Source organism: Seriola dumerili, unplaced genomic scaffold (genome assembly GCF_002260705.1).
Source record: "Seriola dumerili isolate Sdu_G_001 unplaced genomic scaffold, Sdu_1.0 BDQW01000161.1, whole genome shotgun sequence".
In the NCBI taxonomy this organism is placed as follows: Eukaryota; Metazoa; Chordata; class Actinopteri; order Carangiformes; family Carangidae; genus Seriola; species Seriola dumerili.
The window spans coordinates 5,977,634-5,996,914 of NW_019174416.1; the positions used below are offsets into that span (position 1 = coordinate 5,977,634).

Here is a 19,281-nt window from a genome sequence, read left to right on the forward strand (position 1 = left end):
CCATTGTATTATATTATATAGAATGCAACTGTTTTGCACAACAAAGTACATGAACATATAGAGGGCTCTGTATGATTGAAACAAAAAAGTTCATGCAATGTCTCATCCAATCGGAAAAGTGTATTAAAAAAAGTGTATTAAATTACCCGTCCTAACCTCCACACTTGCTGTTCAACAGTGTTTGACTGTCATAGCCTCACACAGCTGCATCATACTGTCTCCCTTATCGCTCTGTCTGTCTGTCACATCTTTGATATCTCAAACTCTTTCAGAAAGTCTCTCTTTCATTGTTCTTTGATTGTGTTGCACTCGGCACATACAGAAACATGACAAAAAGTAGTTGTATGAAGAACAAAAAAAAAAGAGCGTCTGAGAGAAGTTCAAACCGTGCCTTACTTTCATACTTTCTAAGAACTAGCTGAAAGCTGTGTTGAACAGGCATCATGGTCGGATAGTCTTTTTGCAGACAGAGTGCAACCTTTGGATGATTTGTGTCATGCACAAATCCAGTCACAGTCCAACAACAACACTGCCTTTTTCAAACAACCTTAACCGTGTGTTTTACTTTTCTAACCTTAACAGCACTGTATATACCTTGCATGGAAATTGTAGATTGTAATGAACAAATTCTCTTTAAAAAAAAAAAAAAAACATCAGCACTGAACATTCAAAAACTTTCAATTCACACTCATCCAACATCGAATTATGGTTAATGCAACAGAGAGGTTTCTTTGTGATTTTAAGATGTGAACCTGGGGCTATTCATCATCCCAACCCTCACATCCCCACTGTTCTGCATACTTCTTTTTCCACTGGCAGTAAAGACGGACACACTATTGTGACATCATTCTATTGTTTAACATAATCTATTTGCTTTATTTTGTTTAAGAAATATGTTAAATGCAGAATAAAGGTGTTCCACAATGCATAGCAGCAGTTGTAGACAGGCCCAGTGTAACAGTACTTGCACTGACAGACATATTTCTGCCCTTGTACGACACATTTGGGCTTAAACCTGTGTACATGACAAATGCAAACATGTCTTCAGTGATATAGAGATTAAATTACATGTGCCGGATAAGCAGGGGAATTTTGTTTTGGCGGCGTGTATGTGTGTGTTTGTGAGTTGGTGTACATATGCTTGGAGGTGCAGAGATTTGGAGGAGAGAGCATAATTTTCTTTAGCATTGTTAGCAATACTGGTGCTAACAGAAAGGATATGAAAGCAATTTCTCTACATGAAATGTTCCTCGTATTGTGCTGGAAGCTGTTTTCTAGCTTCAAATATAGAAAACAAATTAGGTTTTCCTTTCTTTTTGAGGGTAGATCCAGGACCTTAAGAGCTACTCCGCTGAGGAGGAGATGTTATAGGGCAACATTTAAAGTGAATGCTAATGGGTATCACTCAGACGGCCCATGAACCCAGCATGGGAGCCTGCCAAGGACCCTGAGACCATGCACACAGAAAAAAACACAGCACAGACATACCAAGACATCCTGCTAGAGCAAGAGCAGCTGAGAGAGATCGAGATACACGAGCTCACACATTCACACAGAAAATGGATCTCTGTGTCCTGCTGGCTTTCAGGCAGACAAATTGTCTGCCTGTAGATAATAGAGCCTCAGAAGTGAGGATGAGGAGGCATCCTGAAATTCATCTATTCAAAAAAAAAAAAATGAGAAGGATAGAATGAGAGAATGTGGGAAGTAGAAAAAGTCAGAATGAAATAGGGGAGAGTGAAGAAGACATCTCGACAGAGTAATAGAGATAGGAGAGACTCAGACAGAGAGGGGGCATGTTAATTAGGGAGTAAGTTGATAACAAATGTATTAGCAGGCCTCTGAAGGAAGGCAGAGCAGAGGCACGGAGAGGAAGAGGGGTGAGCGAGATAGGAAAAGGTTAACAGAAAAAGGAAAGAGAGGGGAGACACTGATGAAAAAGGCAGAGGGAGAGACAGGATAATTATGAATTAGTTGATAAAGAGGTAATAAATGTCCTGGAGTGGAGCAGGAGTGACAGAGACAGAGGACACAGAGGAGCAGTGGAGGAGAAAATGAAGACTGGGATACTCTTAATAATAAACTTTGAGCACTGAATAAAAAGTTATTACCACTCTTATTTACTAACTTTGATGACTCTCCAGTAGTGTGCCGTGGTGGGGTCAGAAATGATTTTCTCCTGCTGTGAAAAACAGGGCGCCCTTTGAAATGCTAAGTAAGCTACCGATCTTCACATCAACACGACCACATACACAGGTAACGTGCACTGAATATTGTATTCAGGACAATTTAGTCTCATATTTAGCTTCACATAAGATGAAATGTAATAATCTGGTTACTAGTTAAAACACATACACTGGGAAAGCGGCACATACGGTTACTGTTCAATGCTAACTGCTAAGATGCTAGCAAGAGCAGCAAAATATCATTCATAGCTGCTGCCTGTGGACAGTCAAAGCTACAGTATATCAGCTCTCTGTCTTTCTTTTTACTATTTTCTCCCACTCTGTAAAATGTAATTGTTCATGCAAATTACATTTTTAACTTTTTTAGCCTTTTTTAGCAGTAATGACTTGAAAACTGAAAACTGTAATGTGTTATGTACTAAAAAGTTTCCATTTGTGTCTCTACAAGAAAACAGTAACATCCTCAAAGTTTTAAAAACACAGACAACTATAATCCACTAATTTAGTCATCAATTCATTATTTTAGATATAATTTCAGAGAAATTAATTTAGATATTTCCCGTTCATTGAAATATATATATACATATAAAAACATATAAAAAATTTACAGTTCATTGCCAATGTATGGCTTTCTTTGAAGAACAGTATAGTGGTGCTGCACTGTACCTGCATCATCAGAACACATACAAAATAGTGTGTAAAAGCATAAAGCAAATTGAAATGAAACGCTTTCTGCCAATAGACCACACTGGTTGCAGCCACTTAAAATAACAAAGGCAAGGTTGATATAATAGCTAATATAAGTACAGTTTTGTGCAATTGCTATGGGATCTAAATTTAATATTATGCTTTATTCATTTAAGACATTTCCTTTAAAAAATCAAATCTAAATATTAATATTTCTGTTCATTCCCAAGTCCCACACCATTTAACTACAAATCCCTTTGGCTCTTCCCTTCTATGGATAGCCCAGGGGACACAGACATACGCATACACTAAGCTGGTCTTTGGGGAACTGGGTCCGCTCCTTCAGGGGAAATAAAAACCATTGAAATGTCTCCATTCAACTGCTTAGTAGTCATACTTTGTTTAATCCAGTGAAAATAACGAAACAATGGGAATTATCATTATATAGTGCAAAATAACATTACTTTATCATCTTGCACCACATATATACAATGCAACATACTGTAGGCGTTACTGCATCTTGAAAAGCTTAGGGTTTGGTGTGTGTGTGTGTGTGTGTGTGTGTGTGTGTGTGTGTGTGTCTATAGCAGTTCCCATGGATCACCTGTCAGTCAAACAGTGTCTACACTGTACTTTCCAGAGATCACTTGTCAGTCAAAAAGGATTTTGGTTCAGTATTTCTTTTAACTTTTTCTAAGTGTCACTCTATTATTTTTGTTATTGTCTGTCCAGCCATGCTGCTCATGCTAATTACCCACTTCTTCTTCAGTTTCAGCCAAAGGAATAGGAAACATCAAACACATCACTTCCTCAGCTCAACAGGGGTTTTCCCTATAATGACTTACCTGCATGACACCAAGTGTTTACAGCAGTAAATTAGACAACTTTAATAAACTGACAGCCTGTTAAAAAGCTGAGGTATTATAAAAATCAGTGGGAGAGAACAGTAAAACAGTTGTTTGTGCAAAAATGCAATGTAAATCTCCTTTTTGAAATGATCTATTCAACGTACACATTCGCCAGTACACTGGGGCACAGAATATACATGTAGGTCCTGGTAACACCCAAAAATCAAAACATTCAAATGTTGCTGTGAAAGAAAAGCGTAATGGCACGTAGGACATAACTGTTCCATGTCAAAAATGCAGGTGTTGTGCTTTGATAAGAGCATCATTAGGCGAAGTGTTAGCAAATGTCTTTAGGGTTCTCATGTTAACAGTGCAGACCAATTACAGTCAAACATACACACTCTCTCCCCCCTTCCTCTTCTTGTACTCTCTGTGTGTCTCTGAGTCTCACTGCCTCTTTCTACCCGGTGTAAATAATGTAATTTGTCATAGACAGGCCTCCATGTAGGAGATGACCTTTAGAAACCTCACAGTAAATTGGCCTCTGCTAGAAAAGCTACGTCATTAGCCCTCTCCGTCTCTGTCTTGCTCTCACTTCCTCTGAGTCTCCCTGCTTTCAAATTCAGTTTTATTATTTCTGTTTAATTTTAAATTCAGTGTTTAATCTACTGTCCTGTGAGGCTAACTAGCTCTCTGTCTCTCTCTTTTTGTAAGTGTGCCATAGTCACACACACACACACAACACACATAACCGAATCATAAGGCCCTGTTGGGAGTAATTTATAGGTGTTTTTGATTAATATGTTAAAGTGTACTGTTCCCTGTGTACATGTATTGTAAAATCCATATATAATGTAATAGCCAACTGGTGTGCGAAGACTCCACGTATTGTAGACTGTACTCTCAGTAAAGAGGCCTGCACCAGGTAAAGTAACTGCTTGTAACATGTACTGTTACATGTAATGTTACAAGCAGGTACAAAATATAAACATAGAAAAAAAAAATCCAAATTTATGTATTATATTGTTACAACTTTAACTGTATTGTGTTTTATGAGCTCAATAACTATGTATATAGGCTGTTACGTATTGATTTGTCTGATGGAAATAAACACATCGCTAACTAAGCTACCAAGCGCCAATTTGCCTACATACAGAGCTAACATACAATACAAAGAATATTGTCTTTAACAGTGCTGAACCCAATTATTAGCTTTATGTGGGCTAATTGTTATTTTAACTAATGGTTCAGTAGCTATTAATAAATTTGAGTAGCAGCACACACTGTTGCTACTGTTCTCTGCTAACTAGCTAGCTAGAAAAAGCAAAATATTGTGAGCAGTATCCTGCGGGAAAAAACAGCTATCATTAGCCTCATGTGGCTGTCTTCATCTTCAAATTTGTTTTCCAAACTAAGCATGTTGAAAAATATTTTTATATTTCACTTGTAAGTACAACCTATAAGATGGATTTTTAGCCATCAACTTCAAATATAATGAATGTCACTATACAAAAACTGTAATAGCCTTAATTTAGTTGCTAGCTAGTTTAGAATTTGTAGGTATAGATTTTTCAGATGAAATAAACACGTTAAAAGAAGAAAAAAAACATAAAAAAAAAAATCTTTTTCATCTTCATCTTTTTCTTAACTCTTACAAATCTGAGAAGCAATTGTCTGGGTTTAGAGATTGAAAATAAAAAGGAACAGTCTAGCAAATTCACAATTGCAGAGGAAAGAACAGGAGGTCAGCTGCTGTTCATTCTTAAATAAATTAATCATTTCAATAATGAATGATCGTAGCCACCAGGGCCATAGTCAGGATTTAAGATATACTGAGGTGGTATTTTTTGGGTTGATTTTCTTTTTAATTATTTTATTTTGACAATACATAGTAGTTTAAAATTAGTTTCAGGGATTTGTTACAAGGCCAGGAATAAAAGTCTAGTGGGGGAAATAGTGAATCCCTTATTTATTTTGTCTGCTTTAATGTAATAAAATTTAAATACAGTCTACACTAGAATTAGCCAATTAAAAAAACAACCATGTATAAAGTTTACAGTAAATGTAGTCTGGAACCTTCCACCAGGTTACTAAAACTCCCAAATTACCAAGAAAAAAATACAGAGACCATGACCTTAGTGTCCTCAGTGCAAGCTGTGGACAGAGTGTGTGTCTTTGCCAACAGCTGGTCAGAGTGGGTGGAAATGCAAGAGAACATAATCTATTGGAAACATGGAAAACATTTTCCTTCCTCTGTATCTGTATTCTGTATTTTTTTGGGGGGGTCTAGTTGGGTCTGCACTTGATTTAAAGATAATTACGGGTGGTTGAGGTCCCAGTATTGAGCTTTCCGGGTGCAGGACGATTATGGGTTTACAAAAGTGGACCTTTGCAGGACTCTGCTGGAAACATTACAGTGTTTTGGTGTTTTTACCATATTGATGTTGGACAGAATGAAGCTGCCAAAACGTTTAAGTTCAGAAGGCTAAAACACCCCAGTAACAGACAGATAGACGGATTTCCAATATGTCTGTATAGAGAAAGAATGAAGTCGGCTCTCTGCCACCTTGAAGTACTCACACACATTTATACAGATATACACAAAGTAGGTATCAGCAACACGGCCAGTGCCAACTACAGCAGAGGGGAGAGAACTACTCGCGCACTGGGTTCAAGGCAGACTGTGTGTGTGTGTGTGTGTGTGTGTGTGTGTGTGTGTGTGTGTGTGTGTGTGTGTGTGTGTGTGTGTGTGTGTCTCAACAAAAAGGAAAAAAAGAAAAAGAGACACTGTGTGTGTGAGTGTTTTTGTGTGCATGCGTTATCATTCCTCAGCACCATGCTCCTCTTGGCAGATGGCTCTGCCAACCTCGGGACCTGGGGTGTGTGTGCGCGTACGTGTGTGTGTGTATTGTCTTGGTATCTTGGGGGTACAAGGGCAGGAGCTACCTGGTGTTGACTGCCAAGTCTCTTGCTCTCTTGTGCTCTCTCTTTCTCTAAACCTTCCAACACACACACACACACACACACACACACACACACACACACACACACACACACACACACACACACACACACACACAGACTCCTGCTGATATGCCTTGCCCAGTCACGACTTTTATTGCATATATGATTGAATGCTGTTTTTTAATAAGGTGCAGCAGTAAAAACCTGAAATTTACTGTAGTATCTTGATGATAGTGATTATCATTACTCTTATTTGGATTACCAAGCTTATTATTCTTATAGCAGTAGCGTAGCAGTGTACATTATTTACTGAAATATACTGAGCTTGAGGTGATTGTGTACTTCCAGTTATAGCCGGAGAGTAGGTCAGTGTTGTAGAAATCAAATCTCAATGAAATGACATCATTTCATTTCTGCTGTCCGAATTAATTTTACATAGCAAACACTCTACTTCATTAACAAATCATACTAATTACTAATTAAACCAAGACACTACAGGTGACAAATAAAAATCTAACTATATATCACCATGAAACTTCCCCTGTTGATTGCTTGCATTAAGAAAATGACTTTTTTGTTCTCTGAAAATTTAAATATGTAAACGATGCATTGCCTAATTAAATATGCAAAATGCCACTTTAGGAAAAACACGTTATATAAGTTAGATGAGTTAGTTGGAAAATGAAGATCTCTATTCATTTTGACAAAAACAGCCGTTAAAGACATGTTTTATACAGTTCTACACATTTTTATTTGGACAACTGTCAACTACTCTGAGAAGGTTTTAGATGAACTTCTTATAAGACAGTTTCAGATAATAAAGGTCCCACAGAATGCGAAACCAGGAACTGTCAGAGCACGTCACATGATGCGAAAGAATCACATTGTCAGAAACTGACACAGCCAATGAGATTTCATGCCTAGGTTTGAATCCACCTTTTTTGTACTTTCACAACTGATTGTTGATACAAAGGAAATGACCATGTTTGGATCTGATAACATTGTGCAAGAGAGAGAGCTTTACAGCGACACCTGAATTTAGGAGAAATCTACAGACACAAGCAGACAGAGTGAAGTAAAATAAACACGTAAAGGTGCATTTTGAATGTTTTAAAACACGCCAAAATCTCAAAATTGAACACTGCCTGCCTTTCTTACCTTAAAAATAATTTAAAAAAACACTTCATTAACTAATTCTTAATTAGTTTTAAAAACAAAATAGGGAATGTAATCTCAAACAAGCTTTTCATTAACTAATTTGACCTCTTACTAATTTAATTCTCACGGCAAATGAATGAATATTATCTGATCAAACTGTTTACTAATTAAATAAATTAATCACTGAATCAACAAAATATTTTAAAAAAAAATAGAGATTTTATATTTTGCATCCCCTCTGCACTTCATATGCTGCAATTTTCAGAGGATTTAAACTGACCGGTATCTGATCATTTTCATATCAGTTTTGCTCCTGTCCCAGTGTTGTGAGTTTGAATGTGGTTCAAAAACTCCACAGCAGCTAACCCTCCCTTTATCTCTCCTCTGTGTATTGTCTGATAAAGAAAACTACCCCAAAAGTAATTTTTGAAAAGGTATAAAAAAAAAAAACGACTCAGGAGCAATAACTACACAGATACATATGAGCATTAAAAGGTGGGAAACACTGAAGACAATGACTCTGGCAATATTGGAACAGCAGTTGGTGATCTGCTCCCATGGGGAAGATCTAGTACAGTTATGTACACGATTCTGCTTTATAGTCTAATTAGTAGTTCCAAGGCTTTTAGTCACATCTAATGACAAGGCAATTGCAATTCCAACACATCATTAATAGAAAGTAATGTCTTTGAATTGTGCAACAATCTCTCTTTCAGCTTATTTGGTGAATGAATCTGCAGCAGCTTAAGTGAAAAATGTTTTAACCAGCTTTTGATTGGGGAACACTTTATCTTTTATATGTGTTTTTAATAAAGCTACTGCAGCTCAGGGAGACAAAGCTCAGTGAAAGAACCTCACCAGCACTAATGAATGACTTGTTACTGCTTTTTGGTCTCATCACCTGATGTTTGTCATTGTAATTTGCTGTGTGTGAATTCATGTTGTTTTTTATTATAGTTTCATTACCAATTTGACATTTTGTTAAAATGAAAAGTTAATTTTAATCTTTTAAAAACTAATAAAGAAAAATGCAAAAAATAATTTTTCATGTACAATATATAATGAAAAAAGTGTGATGGTCCAACTAGAGACTTGTCTTTTTTAGTAGTTATCTCATTTATTCACGAATTCGATGCAAATCCTTTCCAAAGTCAATAAATAAAATAGAAGCGTCACATTGTCATTGAGCCCTGAGGCCTTTTGACTTATTATCCATGACATGACCCAACTTACAAGGAGAAAGGGTTAGGGTAGTGTGCAACAACAATGTGAGTTGCAAAACCTGTGAAGGAAAAGCATGTGATATCCTCAACCAGAGCTTGCGTGAATGTTGCAAATAATGAAGTTGTGACACTTTGAAAAGCTGCCACAGTATTTATGTTATCTGGATTCTTGAAGCAGCAAAGGGGGCGGCTGGTCCAGTCTAGTTCTTTCAGAGCTGGTTACCAGACTGCTTACGCTGACAGACTAAACTGAAGCAGGTAAATCCCACCTGCAGTTAAACCAGATCCCAGTCCATGTCTTTAGTCAGTCATTATTAGATTTCTCCTACAAGGGCCGTGTTAACATTTGACAAGGTGAATTCAAAGCTCTGGGAGCAGTTTATAACAGAACATATGCGTTACTGTGTCCTGCTGAGGTGCAAATTATGGCTGATGAAGCCTCCAAGACCTTCAACACCCCTGAAGAAGTCGCAGTATTCAAATAAGACAGATGGCAGACTACAGGTTTCTGGACGTTTCAGACACTCTGTACATCTTAAATACTAAATCCTAAATATTGTTTTTGTTTGTCTGCTCAACACAGCTCTGCTCTGCTGGGAATTATTGTGCGACTTTGCCACAGCTTGAACTCAAGGCTGAGGTATAATATTGTAAAGGTTAATGTTTGTGTTGGATGGATGAGTCTTAAATTAAATACGAGTTAATGCCTTTTCATGGTTTTGATGAGGGTTATGCTGTTGGTTAATGTGATTTCATTTTTAGATTATTTCTATAGTGTCAAAAGATTACTCAGCTCTTGAAAGTTAAACCGGTCAGGGGATATGCTTTCTTGTTGTTTTGTTTTATACCTGCCTTTTACTTTGAAAGGCTCTTTGATGACTAGTAATACTCTTAGGCTTTGTACATGAAACCTGCCATGGTGGAAATTTATTTCATGTCATTTTCTCAGCTACAGTTGTGCTTTACATTGCTTAATCAGAGTTGTTCAAATACCAATACTAATATCTGAAATGCCTCTCATACTGCCTAAAGTACTGGACTGGGTATCACCGAGTATCTATGTCTATGTGCCATCCACATAATTTATTAATAAACTTTATACCTTCACACCTTCCCAGATATCAATTCTTCTTCACTGCTCTGGGCTACACAGGAAGTTGTGCTGTTCAGCCACTGACAACTACTGTTTTAGAGCAGCGAAGAAGAATTGATTAAATAGTGTAATGTTAGCCGTTAGCAAAACGTCAGCAACATGTTACACTGGAGTGTCCCACTGGTAAAAAGGCAACGTGGACAGTATAAAAGCCTTTAATTTCGAGGGTTGGCACTAGTGTTAGGACGAGTGTAGAAGTGACATTTATTCCAAGATTTTATTTTTATTCCTAGATTTTTTTTTATCATTATTATCATTATGACTGATAATTTGACAATAAATTCATGATATTTAATGGGTTTGTTCATTTTTTTTTTTACAGAGGGGCTACAACCTACAACAATTACAGTACTCATATATCCTTACTGGGTTAGTAGTTTACCGTTACTTTTTTTGAAAGCAATGGTATCAGACTGGGACTCAGTATCAGCCGATACACAAGTTCAGATATCTGACTCAGTATCAGGAAGGTAAAAATGATATCTGAACAGCTCTAATCATATCCAAGATAACTTGGGAGTCTATCTATTATAACTAACACATTATTCTTCATCTGCTGAATAAATGTTATCTGAGCCCAAAGTTCACTTTGTCTATGATTATGGTCATACACCATGAGAATTAACTGACAAAACCATTGGAAAAAGGGTCAATGTTAAGTTTCTAGTGAGTTGATGATATTTTCAGTCCCCTGTTGTCTCATTTATTTTCCTCTGCAACAACAGAATGACATGTCTGAGTTGGTAGAGACTGTCCTGGCTGGAAAGCTTCCAATACTATTGTGTTGAAGGAGAAATACAAAACTAATAGAAGACCAAAACCCCTGGACCAGATGGCCATTGTCATGACTCTGATGAAGAGTTTAATGAAAGTCTGTGCACAATCACTCATTTCTCTTCATCTTGAAGAGACATCAGGAGGAGAGAGGGACCGCACTCTCCCTACATCTTTTTTTGGGTAAAAATTTCACTGATAAAGATAAATGTTCTGCTGGGGATTTTATATCCCATCCAGATGGCTACTATTTTATTTTCTTATAAGGCACTTAAGCAACTGAACAGATGTCTTAGCTCTTAACATGGAGCATGTGCAACCTAAAATGTCTACACTCCAACTCTCACCCACAGATAGGAGCCGTGATTTAGTCGTTCAAAAGTCGACCCCTGCCTTTGCACCGCTGGTGTCACGTCATCATTTACGTGGATCATCTGTTGAACAATTAGCTCAAAGGCACCATCTCCTTCTTTATGATTTCTAAGGATTTCTGCAATCGAGGCATTTTATTATCTCTGCCTCCACTTTGATGACTGACAGCCCTGCTTCTCTTATTTCACTTGTAGCATTTCTAGGATCTCTAAAAGCTTCTGATACTAAAAAGATGTGGGGAAAAAAGAACCTGTCAGCAGTAAGTGATGATGACAGATATCTCAGAGAAAATACCTGTAAGAATGCAAAAACTGTATGTAGAGCAATACAGTAGAGAATAGCTCGCCTCCTCTCCAGCTCCTCTTGAAGAATGGTAGACAAATACGTCACAGATGTGGTGCTCAGACTGATTGTTTATGATCGTGTGCCACATTCTAATCACACTTGATCGAAGCCCTAAAAGAAACTGAGAAGATCTTTTAAGTTGATTTGGAGATGCCGTCCCATCATGACTTCCTTGTTAAAATGTATATACAGCTGGAAAGGCACATCTGTATAATATTACACCCTTTGCAGCGAGAAGAAAAATTCAGTCTCAGTCTGCAGCGGATCAGTGACAAGTCCTCACAATTACTGCCTGGCACAGATTTGAATAAATATTTCTGGAATACATTAGATCCAAAGCTGCTTTAATCAGTACTTTTTTTATATTAAAAACCAGGATTAAATAACTGTGATGTGAAAATTGTCAATTTAAGTGACAAACCCACAGGGAGTTTTTCAGCTCTTGGGGCTGTTTTAGTGTCTTTGAGCTAGGGTTGTGCTGATGGACGATGATATCAGTGATCGATGATTAATAGAACGATCAATCAACCATTTCATAAGGTGACGAAAGGACAGTTGGACTATGATTAAGATTGCGCAACTCTACTTTCAGCTCATTTTTTTGGTTTTTACAGCCTGCACTGAACTTCCTGGTTTGGTTCCCTCTCACTGCCACATAACCTCTCAATAGGTTCCCACGCTGCGGACTTGAATGTCCCTGGGGGGGGGGGGGGTTCTGAAGTCTCAGGGTTGTTATCCACCTATCCTTGAGCTTATTAAACAAGCCAAACTTTTACCGCAGGTGTGACCCCTCCATCATGATTGGACCAAAATAGCCATGTGATGCATGCACTGGGAAGACAATACAATAGATGTCGTGTGTAAGAGCTTGCCTTAGCTTTAAAGAGAATAATAATGTTGTGATTTACATGTGTTATAGTGTTAGTTGTGGAATAAAAAGTGAGTTCTGTTACATTAGTAATGTAATGACAGCTCAACAGGCTGCACTTGTTGTCGTAATTGATATGTGTTTGTCTTTTGTCTATGAGGAATCAGGACTTTCAATTTCAAACAAGCCCAACAATAAATCTGAGAGTAAGTGCTCCAGATGATCTGACTGATTTTTGCCAGCTTCTTCACACCTGCCGACAGCGCTCCCATTTTACAGCCCTGAGGGATAATTGCACCACCAGTATGGGATCAAATGGATTTTCTCCAGACAGAAGACTTCCTTCAGCGTTATCTGCTGTTAGTTTTAGAGCGTTTGTTTGTGAATTCTTGGCAGTTTGGGGATGAGACACAGCTTCCTTTCACAGCCTCTGAGTCACTGATGATGTTGGTGTGAAGTATCATCAAGTGGAGCGAGGATGGAAATTTTGTCGGCGTGATGAGTGATTGTGTGCGCGGCGAGCTCGCACGTGTGACTGAGCCGATTGAGAGCTTGGGAGGATTGACGGGCAGATTGAATGTTGGACTGGGAGACTGAGCGTTGAATGCACTGACTATAAATTGACTGTCACCACTTTTCCCTGCAGATCCCATCTTCTTCTCAACCGCAGACTGAGTTCTTCATGGTCTGAACAGCATCTTGACGCCAACTTTTTAAATCCAAAATTTTGCATTTTAAAGCTGCGTCAAAAGAAAAATCATTCAAAACGAATCAAAAATCCGATGAGATCCAGTAATAATAACAATAACATTAGAACGAGTTCCTGCGGATGTTAACTTTTAAGTTTCGAAACCCATAGATCCCATGCTGACGATATGTGTAATCAATTCCCTAATTAACTACTTAAATGGTTCAACCAATCACCATCAGTGTCAATTAACATTCAAAGCAATCTTCCCCCAGATTCCACCGCCATGATTAGCCGGCGACATGATAGGCAATTACAGTGAGGAGTACGCAACATTCAATGCAAGACCTATTACAATCATACAAAGCCCTCAGATCTCCGAGCGAGAGAACGAAACAAGGAGCGAGATGGGAGGAGGAGGAGGAGGAGGAGGGAGAAAGAGCAACAAAGAGGAGAAGAGATGAAAGGATATTTCTTCAGGAGGAGGAGGAGGAGGAGACCTACAGTGTTGGATTCGTTCAGACTTAACAAAGGCGTGGGGAGCTTCAAGATTGTTTTCTCTCTCATTTTTTTGCCTTAAAGGGAAAATCCACTGTCAAACAGGAGCCGCACATCAATGGCGAGTGACAGACTTTTAACTCCAATCGCAGTGATTTTCATGGTTTCTATTGAAGGTGTGTGTCGCCTTTTATGCCTGTGTAATCCATTGTAAAAAAAATTTTAGGAAAATAGGTCCATTTGAAAATAACTCTCTCTCTCCAGTCGGGTTTTCTCTCTTTTAGCAGTGTTATTCTTCTTATAATCTTGGACAGTTGAGTCCATTTTAACATTTATTAACACTGAGCTGCCAGCTACATCAAAGGAGCTGCGCAGAGCTGTTGGTAGGAGACGCTGGTTAACAACACAGCATCATGTGCTGCACTGGCTCCATTCCCAACCAAATTCATTACACCATGTTGTCTTTGGCCTAAACCACTGCTCAAACATTTCATTTATTATATTATTAGTATCTGGCTGGTTGAGAGGTTCAATATGCTTGAAATGAACAGTGTTGTATCAGGTGACGTCCGACTGTTGGAAAGTGTACCTGTTCCTAACGGTCACACTTGACAGTGCTGCTGTCATCTCCTCCCCTGGCTACATCCTTCTTCTTCTTCTTCTTCTTCTTCTTCTTCTTCTTTTCTTCTTCTTCTTCTTCTTCTTCTTCTTCTTCCATGATCTCTCCTCCAGAAATCTGACTTTGAAATGAGATTTCTTTGTAGTCTCGACACAATGGATCGTTCAGACGGGGATAACAGCGCACACTTTCAGACAGTCTCTCCTCAAAGGCTTTTATGGTGTGGCACTTGTTTGCACATACAGAAAGTGACAGAGGTAGGTGAGTGAAGAGCATGAAAAGAAGAGAGCTTCAGAAAAAGAAAAAAAAAAAGTACAAACCCTGCTGACTTTCTAACCTCTGCACGTGTGATTTTTGGATTGTTGGTTTCAGAAAGTAAAAAAAACAAAAAGTGTGGATGCAGAGCCTCCGACATCAGAAAGGTGTGGGTGGGCGCCATACTCACATCCTTTGTTTGAACTTTTGTCCAATTACAAGTCAGCCTCAGGTGGTCGGGTTGCAAAGTTAACAACAAACAATACGACGACTTTGTTTTTAATGTCTGCCATTTTCTAATCAACCACCATCAACCATCACCATCAACTATGGCAGGTCTCAATAACTACTTGGATAAGGTTAGTAAAAGATCCGGGGGGGTGGGGGGGGGATCATGAAAGAAACCAGAGATCGGAATCAGGAAACTGACAGCTGTCTCCCATGTCAAAGTCACACATGTTCTGCTGACGACCTGATAACTATTAAATCAAACTACTTCATCACATTGATGAAAAAAAAAAACAACACTGACATAAAAATTGTACTTAGTGATTTGCAATGTTGCCTACAATCACTTACTCAACCTGGATGAATTCAAATGAAGTATTGTCTGACTGAGCTGAAGAATTTTGTTGATAAATAGTTTATTCGATCGACATAAAATCTATCAGCAACCGGTTTTTGAACAAAAATGCCAACCCTCTGGTTGCAGCTTCTCTTTGTCATATATGATAATGAACTGAACAGCTTTGGCTTTTGGACGGTTGATGAAACAAACTGACATTCGAAGACATCACCTTGGGCTAAAGGCCAGTTTTGTGACATTTTATAGGTAAAACAATTATTGAGAAAATAACCTGAAGATCAATTAGTAATCATTAGTTGCATCCTTAATATCTGCCTGTAAGCCCTTGTCACAAATTGCATATGTCCATGAGTTTGGAGAAGTTTTGCTAAAAAATATTTTTCCCCCATGAACCTGGGTTGTTTCATTTGACTGTCGATCTGAAACTATTCTGTATTTTACAAGAAAAAAAGCAAAGATTCCTTCTTTAATTCCCGTTAACCACCTTGTGACCCCTCAGGTTTACTGGAGGGGTCATGACCTGATGGACTAATACACCCAGAATTATTAAAGACATCGCTGCCAGGGTGTGGACAGTGCGGCTGAATCTCTGATGTTGATGAATTGTTGTTTTTGTAAAGTATATATTGTCATATTGTTCAATCCTATAGGTTGTTTAGGGCTTTTGAACAAAGACCAGCATTATCCAATAAGGTTTCACCTTTCACCTTGTCAAACCATCAGCAGCTCTGTTCATTGTTCTTTTTTTAATCAGCTGTGTCTGCACATTTCTGTGTTTTCTTCTCGGTAATAAAGCCTATTTCTGTGTGTGAGCCCAATTTCCCATAAGGACCATCTGACAGCGGCGGCGTGATGGAGTGGTGGCAGGGGGAGGGTTACATGTGTAGACACCCTGAGCTTGTTGTTGAGCCCTGAGCAGCTCCACTCCAGCAGCGGGGGGTTAAGTACCTTGCTCCAGGGCCCTTCCATGGCGGCTGCTGCTGAGGGACAGCAGTGTGTGTCACTTTACCGCTCACAGTCTCCCCGCTGGAATAAGGATTCAAAACAGCAACACGGTTGCCAAGTTATTGTGCTCCCACTATAACGCAAAGTTGAGCTGGAGAAGCTGTACACTCTGCTATTGAAGCACTATGTGAAAAGGAAATATTTCCAGTACAATAGTTATCCAGCACATAGTTACATGTGTCTGATAATGCTTTTCTATATTTCTTTTTTATGAGTCCATAAAGGTTTCCTGAGGATGCATGGACTTCACATCACCTTCTATCACTTTCACACATACTCAGGCTGAGACTGACCAGATAAACATTTGAACAGCTGCACGGCCTGCTCTCAAACAACACACTCGTGTTGTCTAAATTCTGTAGAAATCAGTGTTGTAATAAATTCCAAACCATGCAGAGAACCACAATTATATTTAACTTCTTGCAGATGACAGCCTCACCGTCCTCTTTTCAACCTCCAGCATCTATTGGCCCCCCTCGTGTTAAAAGGATTCAGCACCTCTCCCCATGTGAGTCTTTGTTCTGATGTTCTCTGCTGCATATAAAATGACCTCACTGAGGATTGTAATGTATGGATTAGAACTGCAGTTATAATTATTGTATTTTATTATTTATTCTTTTCATTGCAGATGATACCCTGATTCATACTGAATCTTTGAGGCTGATATTTGGGAGCTGGAATCCGATAATTATATATTTAATGAGAAACATATTTTTCTCTAATATAAATATATAAAATAAATTTTGAAAAATCAGCTTGTCACTGCTCTCTATTGGACTGTTTCTAAACGACCTCAAACCTACTTTGACATTTCTATGCTGGGTTTATTTTTTCATCTATCAGCCGACATGTGCACTGATATCTGCACGTCTGCAATAAGCTAATGTATAAAAAGCAAATGTCTTTTGATCCCTATTACAGATTAATCTGTCAATTATGTTTTTCCATTAATTGATTGATTCAGTAGTTTAGTGTATGAAATGGCCATCACAATTATAGTCTGACCAGTACAGGATTTTTTAGGCCCATAATGATATCTGTATTTGAGAGTTTTAAAAAAAAAGAAATCAAAAAAATATATTTTTTTTTTATATAGGTTCCCTTCTTTTCTTTTTTTTCCATTTACAGACAAAAAAACGATCTGGTGGGACATTTTACAGCTGAAGAATAAACTTGTCACTTCTCTCTATAGAGTTGTTAAAAATCAATCAGTGGGATTTCTGTACCTCAATTTGCTGTCATTTACCAGCCGACATATCTGCAATGTACTATGATATATCGTTCTGATGCATTTAGCAGTCAGGCTCTAATCACTCCGAGTCCTCATGCAGCGCACAAGGTGATGTCTTCAAATGTCCTGTTTAGTCCAAACAACAGTTCAATACCCTAAAAATATTCAGTTTGCTAAGATATACAACAGAGAGGAGCTGCAATTCCTCACATCAGAGAAGCTGGAACAGGAGAACATTTAGTGTTTCAGTTTAGAAATAATGACAGTTCATTATTATAATAATATTTTCTGATGAATTTTCTGTTGCTCAAGTAGTCGATGAATTGTTTCAACATGTAAGACTGTGTGTAGACCACAAGCACAAACTGTTCAGTCATTTCCTACAGTCAACATGACAAAAATGAAGCCGGTCTAGTTTTAGCATTTAATAATGGCTCCACCACAGAGATGCAAACATCCCCAAAATGATCACAACCCAACTTCACTCCATTATGCTCCATGACTCCGTGTGTGTGTGTGTGTGTGTGTGTGTGTGTCCAAAACAGACAGAACACCTCCACCTGTGCTGCTCAAGGTGGAGGCTGAACTCACATAAACTCAGGACCGATATTAAATAAACACTGAAGAACCGAACTACTAAACTTCTGTCCTTCGCTTTCATGAGGATTTAATTCATTCAGGGGTTTTTTCTACATCAGTGCTGCTCACCCTGTCACCGCTCTGTCACACAACCCGGTGCGGTCTCACGTTCAAATCAAACATTCCTTAATATGACAATCAGACAGTGAAAGCCGGCGTTCCGCTTACTCTGTGTGTGTGTGTGTGTGTGTGTGTGTGTGTGTGTGTGTGTGTGTGTGTGTGTGTGTGTGTGTGTGTGTGTGTGTGTGTGTGTGTGTGCGCGCGCGCGCAGGCTACGTGTGCATGCCTCCCGGTTCGTCTCAAGCAACAACAACGGCAGCTTTACGGTGACAAAGAAAGACGGTCTGCACGGTTTCTCCGGGACTCACTTTGGCTGCCTCCTCATCTCCAAAAACGCAACGTAGAGCCTTGATTTTGGGATGCCATGTCCGCTCATCCCTCTTTTTTCTTTTTTTAAAAAAAGCCCTCACATTACACCAACACACATGCATTAAATGAAAAAAACACAGAAGAAAATAAAGCAACGTGCGCAGGACTTACCATGGTTGTTCAAGCTCCCAGTCTCTGAAAAAGTCGAATTCAAAGAGATCCATTGCCGCTCCGGCTGGTGGTGGTGGTGTTGGTGGTTAAAATCCAAAGCTGGTGCTACGTGGTTCTACATAGGCTACTGATACTGAGTGAGTGTGTGTGTGTGAGAGAGAGAGAGAGAGAGAAAGAGAGAGAGAAAGAGAGAGAGAGAGAGAGTGAGTGCGTGTGCCAGAGAGAAGGAGAGTAGACACAAGCTGCTGCCGCTGCCAGGAAGCTGCTACGTGGTCGAGGCAAGCTGACAGCCAGGCAGAGGTGGAGGGAGGGAGAGAGCACGCACACACACACACACACACACACACACACACACACACACACACACACACACACACACACACACACACACTGAAGGAGGCTGTACAAGACAAGTCGCACTGAGATGTTCACTGAAAAATGTTTCCTACATAACAAGTAGAGCTATTTATAATGCACGATCTGACAAAATAAACCTCGTGGTCACCCCCCCTCTCCACCCCCCCCACACACATACACACACACACACCTTTGCCCAAAAATGTGTCACTTAATGTGAAGCAGTGACTTGGCAACAGCTGGAAAATGAGTGAAATGTGAAATGTCTTTAAAGGGTGTTCGACA

General features: G+C 38.9%; 1 protein-coding gene across 1 annotated transcript in view; it reads right to left on the bottom strand.

The window, feature by feature from the left end:
• Positions 1 to 18,692, bottom strand: part of aff2 (AF4/FMR2 family member 2) — a 158,472-nt gene extending 139,780 nt beyond the window's left edge. Inside the window, exon 1 of the mRNA XM_022752091.1 lies at positions 18,640 to 18,692. Coding sequence (XP_022607812.1) covers positions 18,640 to 18,692 — 53 coding nt within the window. The remainder of the gene's footprint in view (positions 1 to 18,639) is intronic.
• Positions 18,693 to 19,281: the final 589 nt, after the last annotated feature.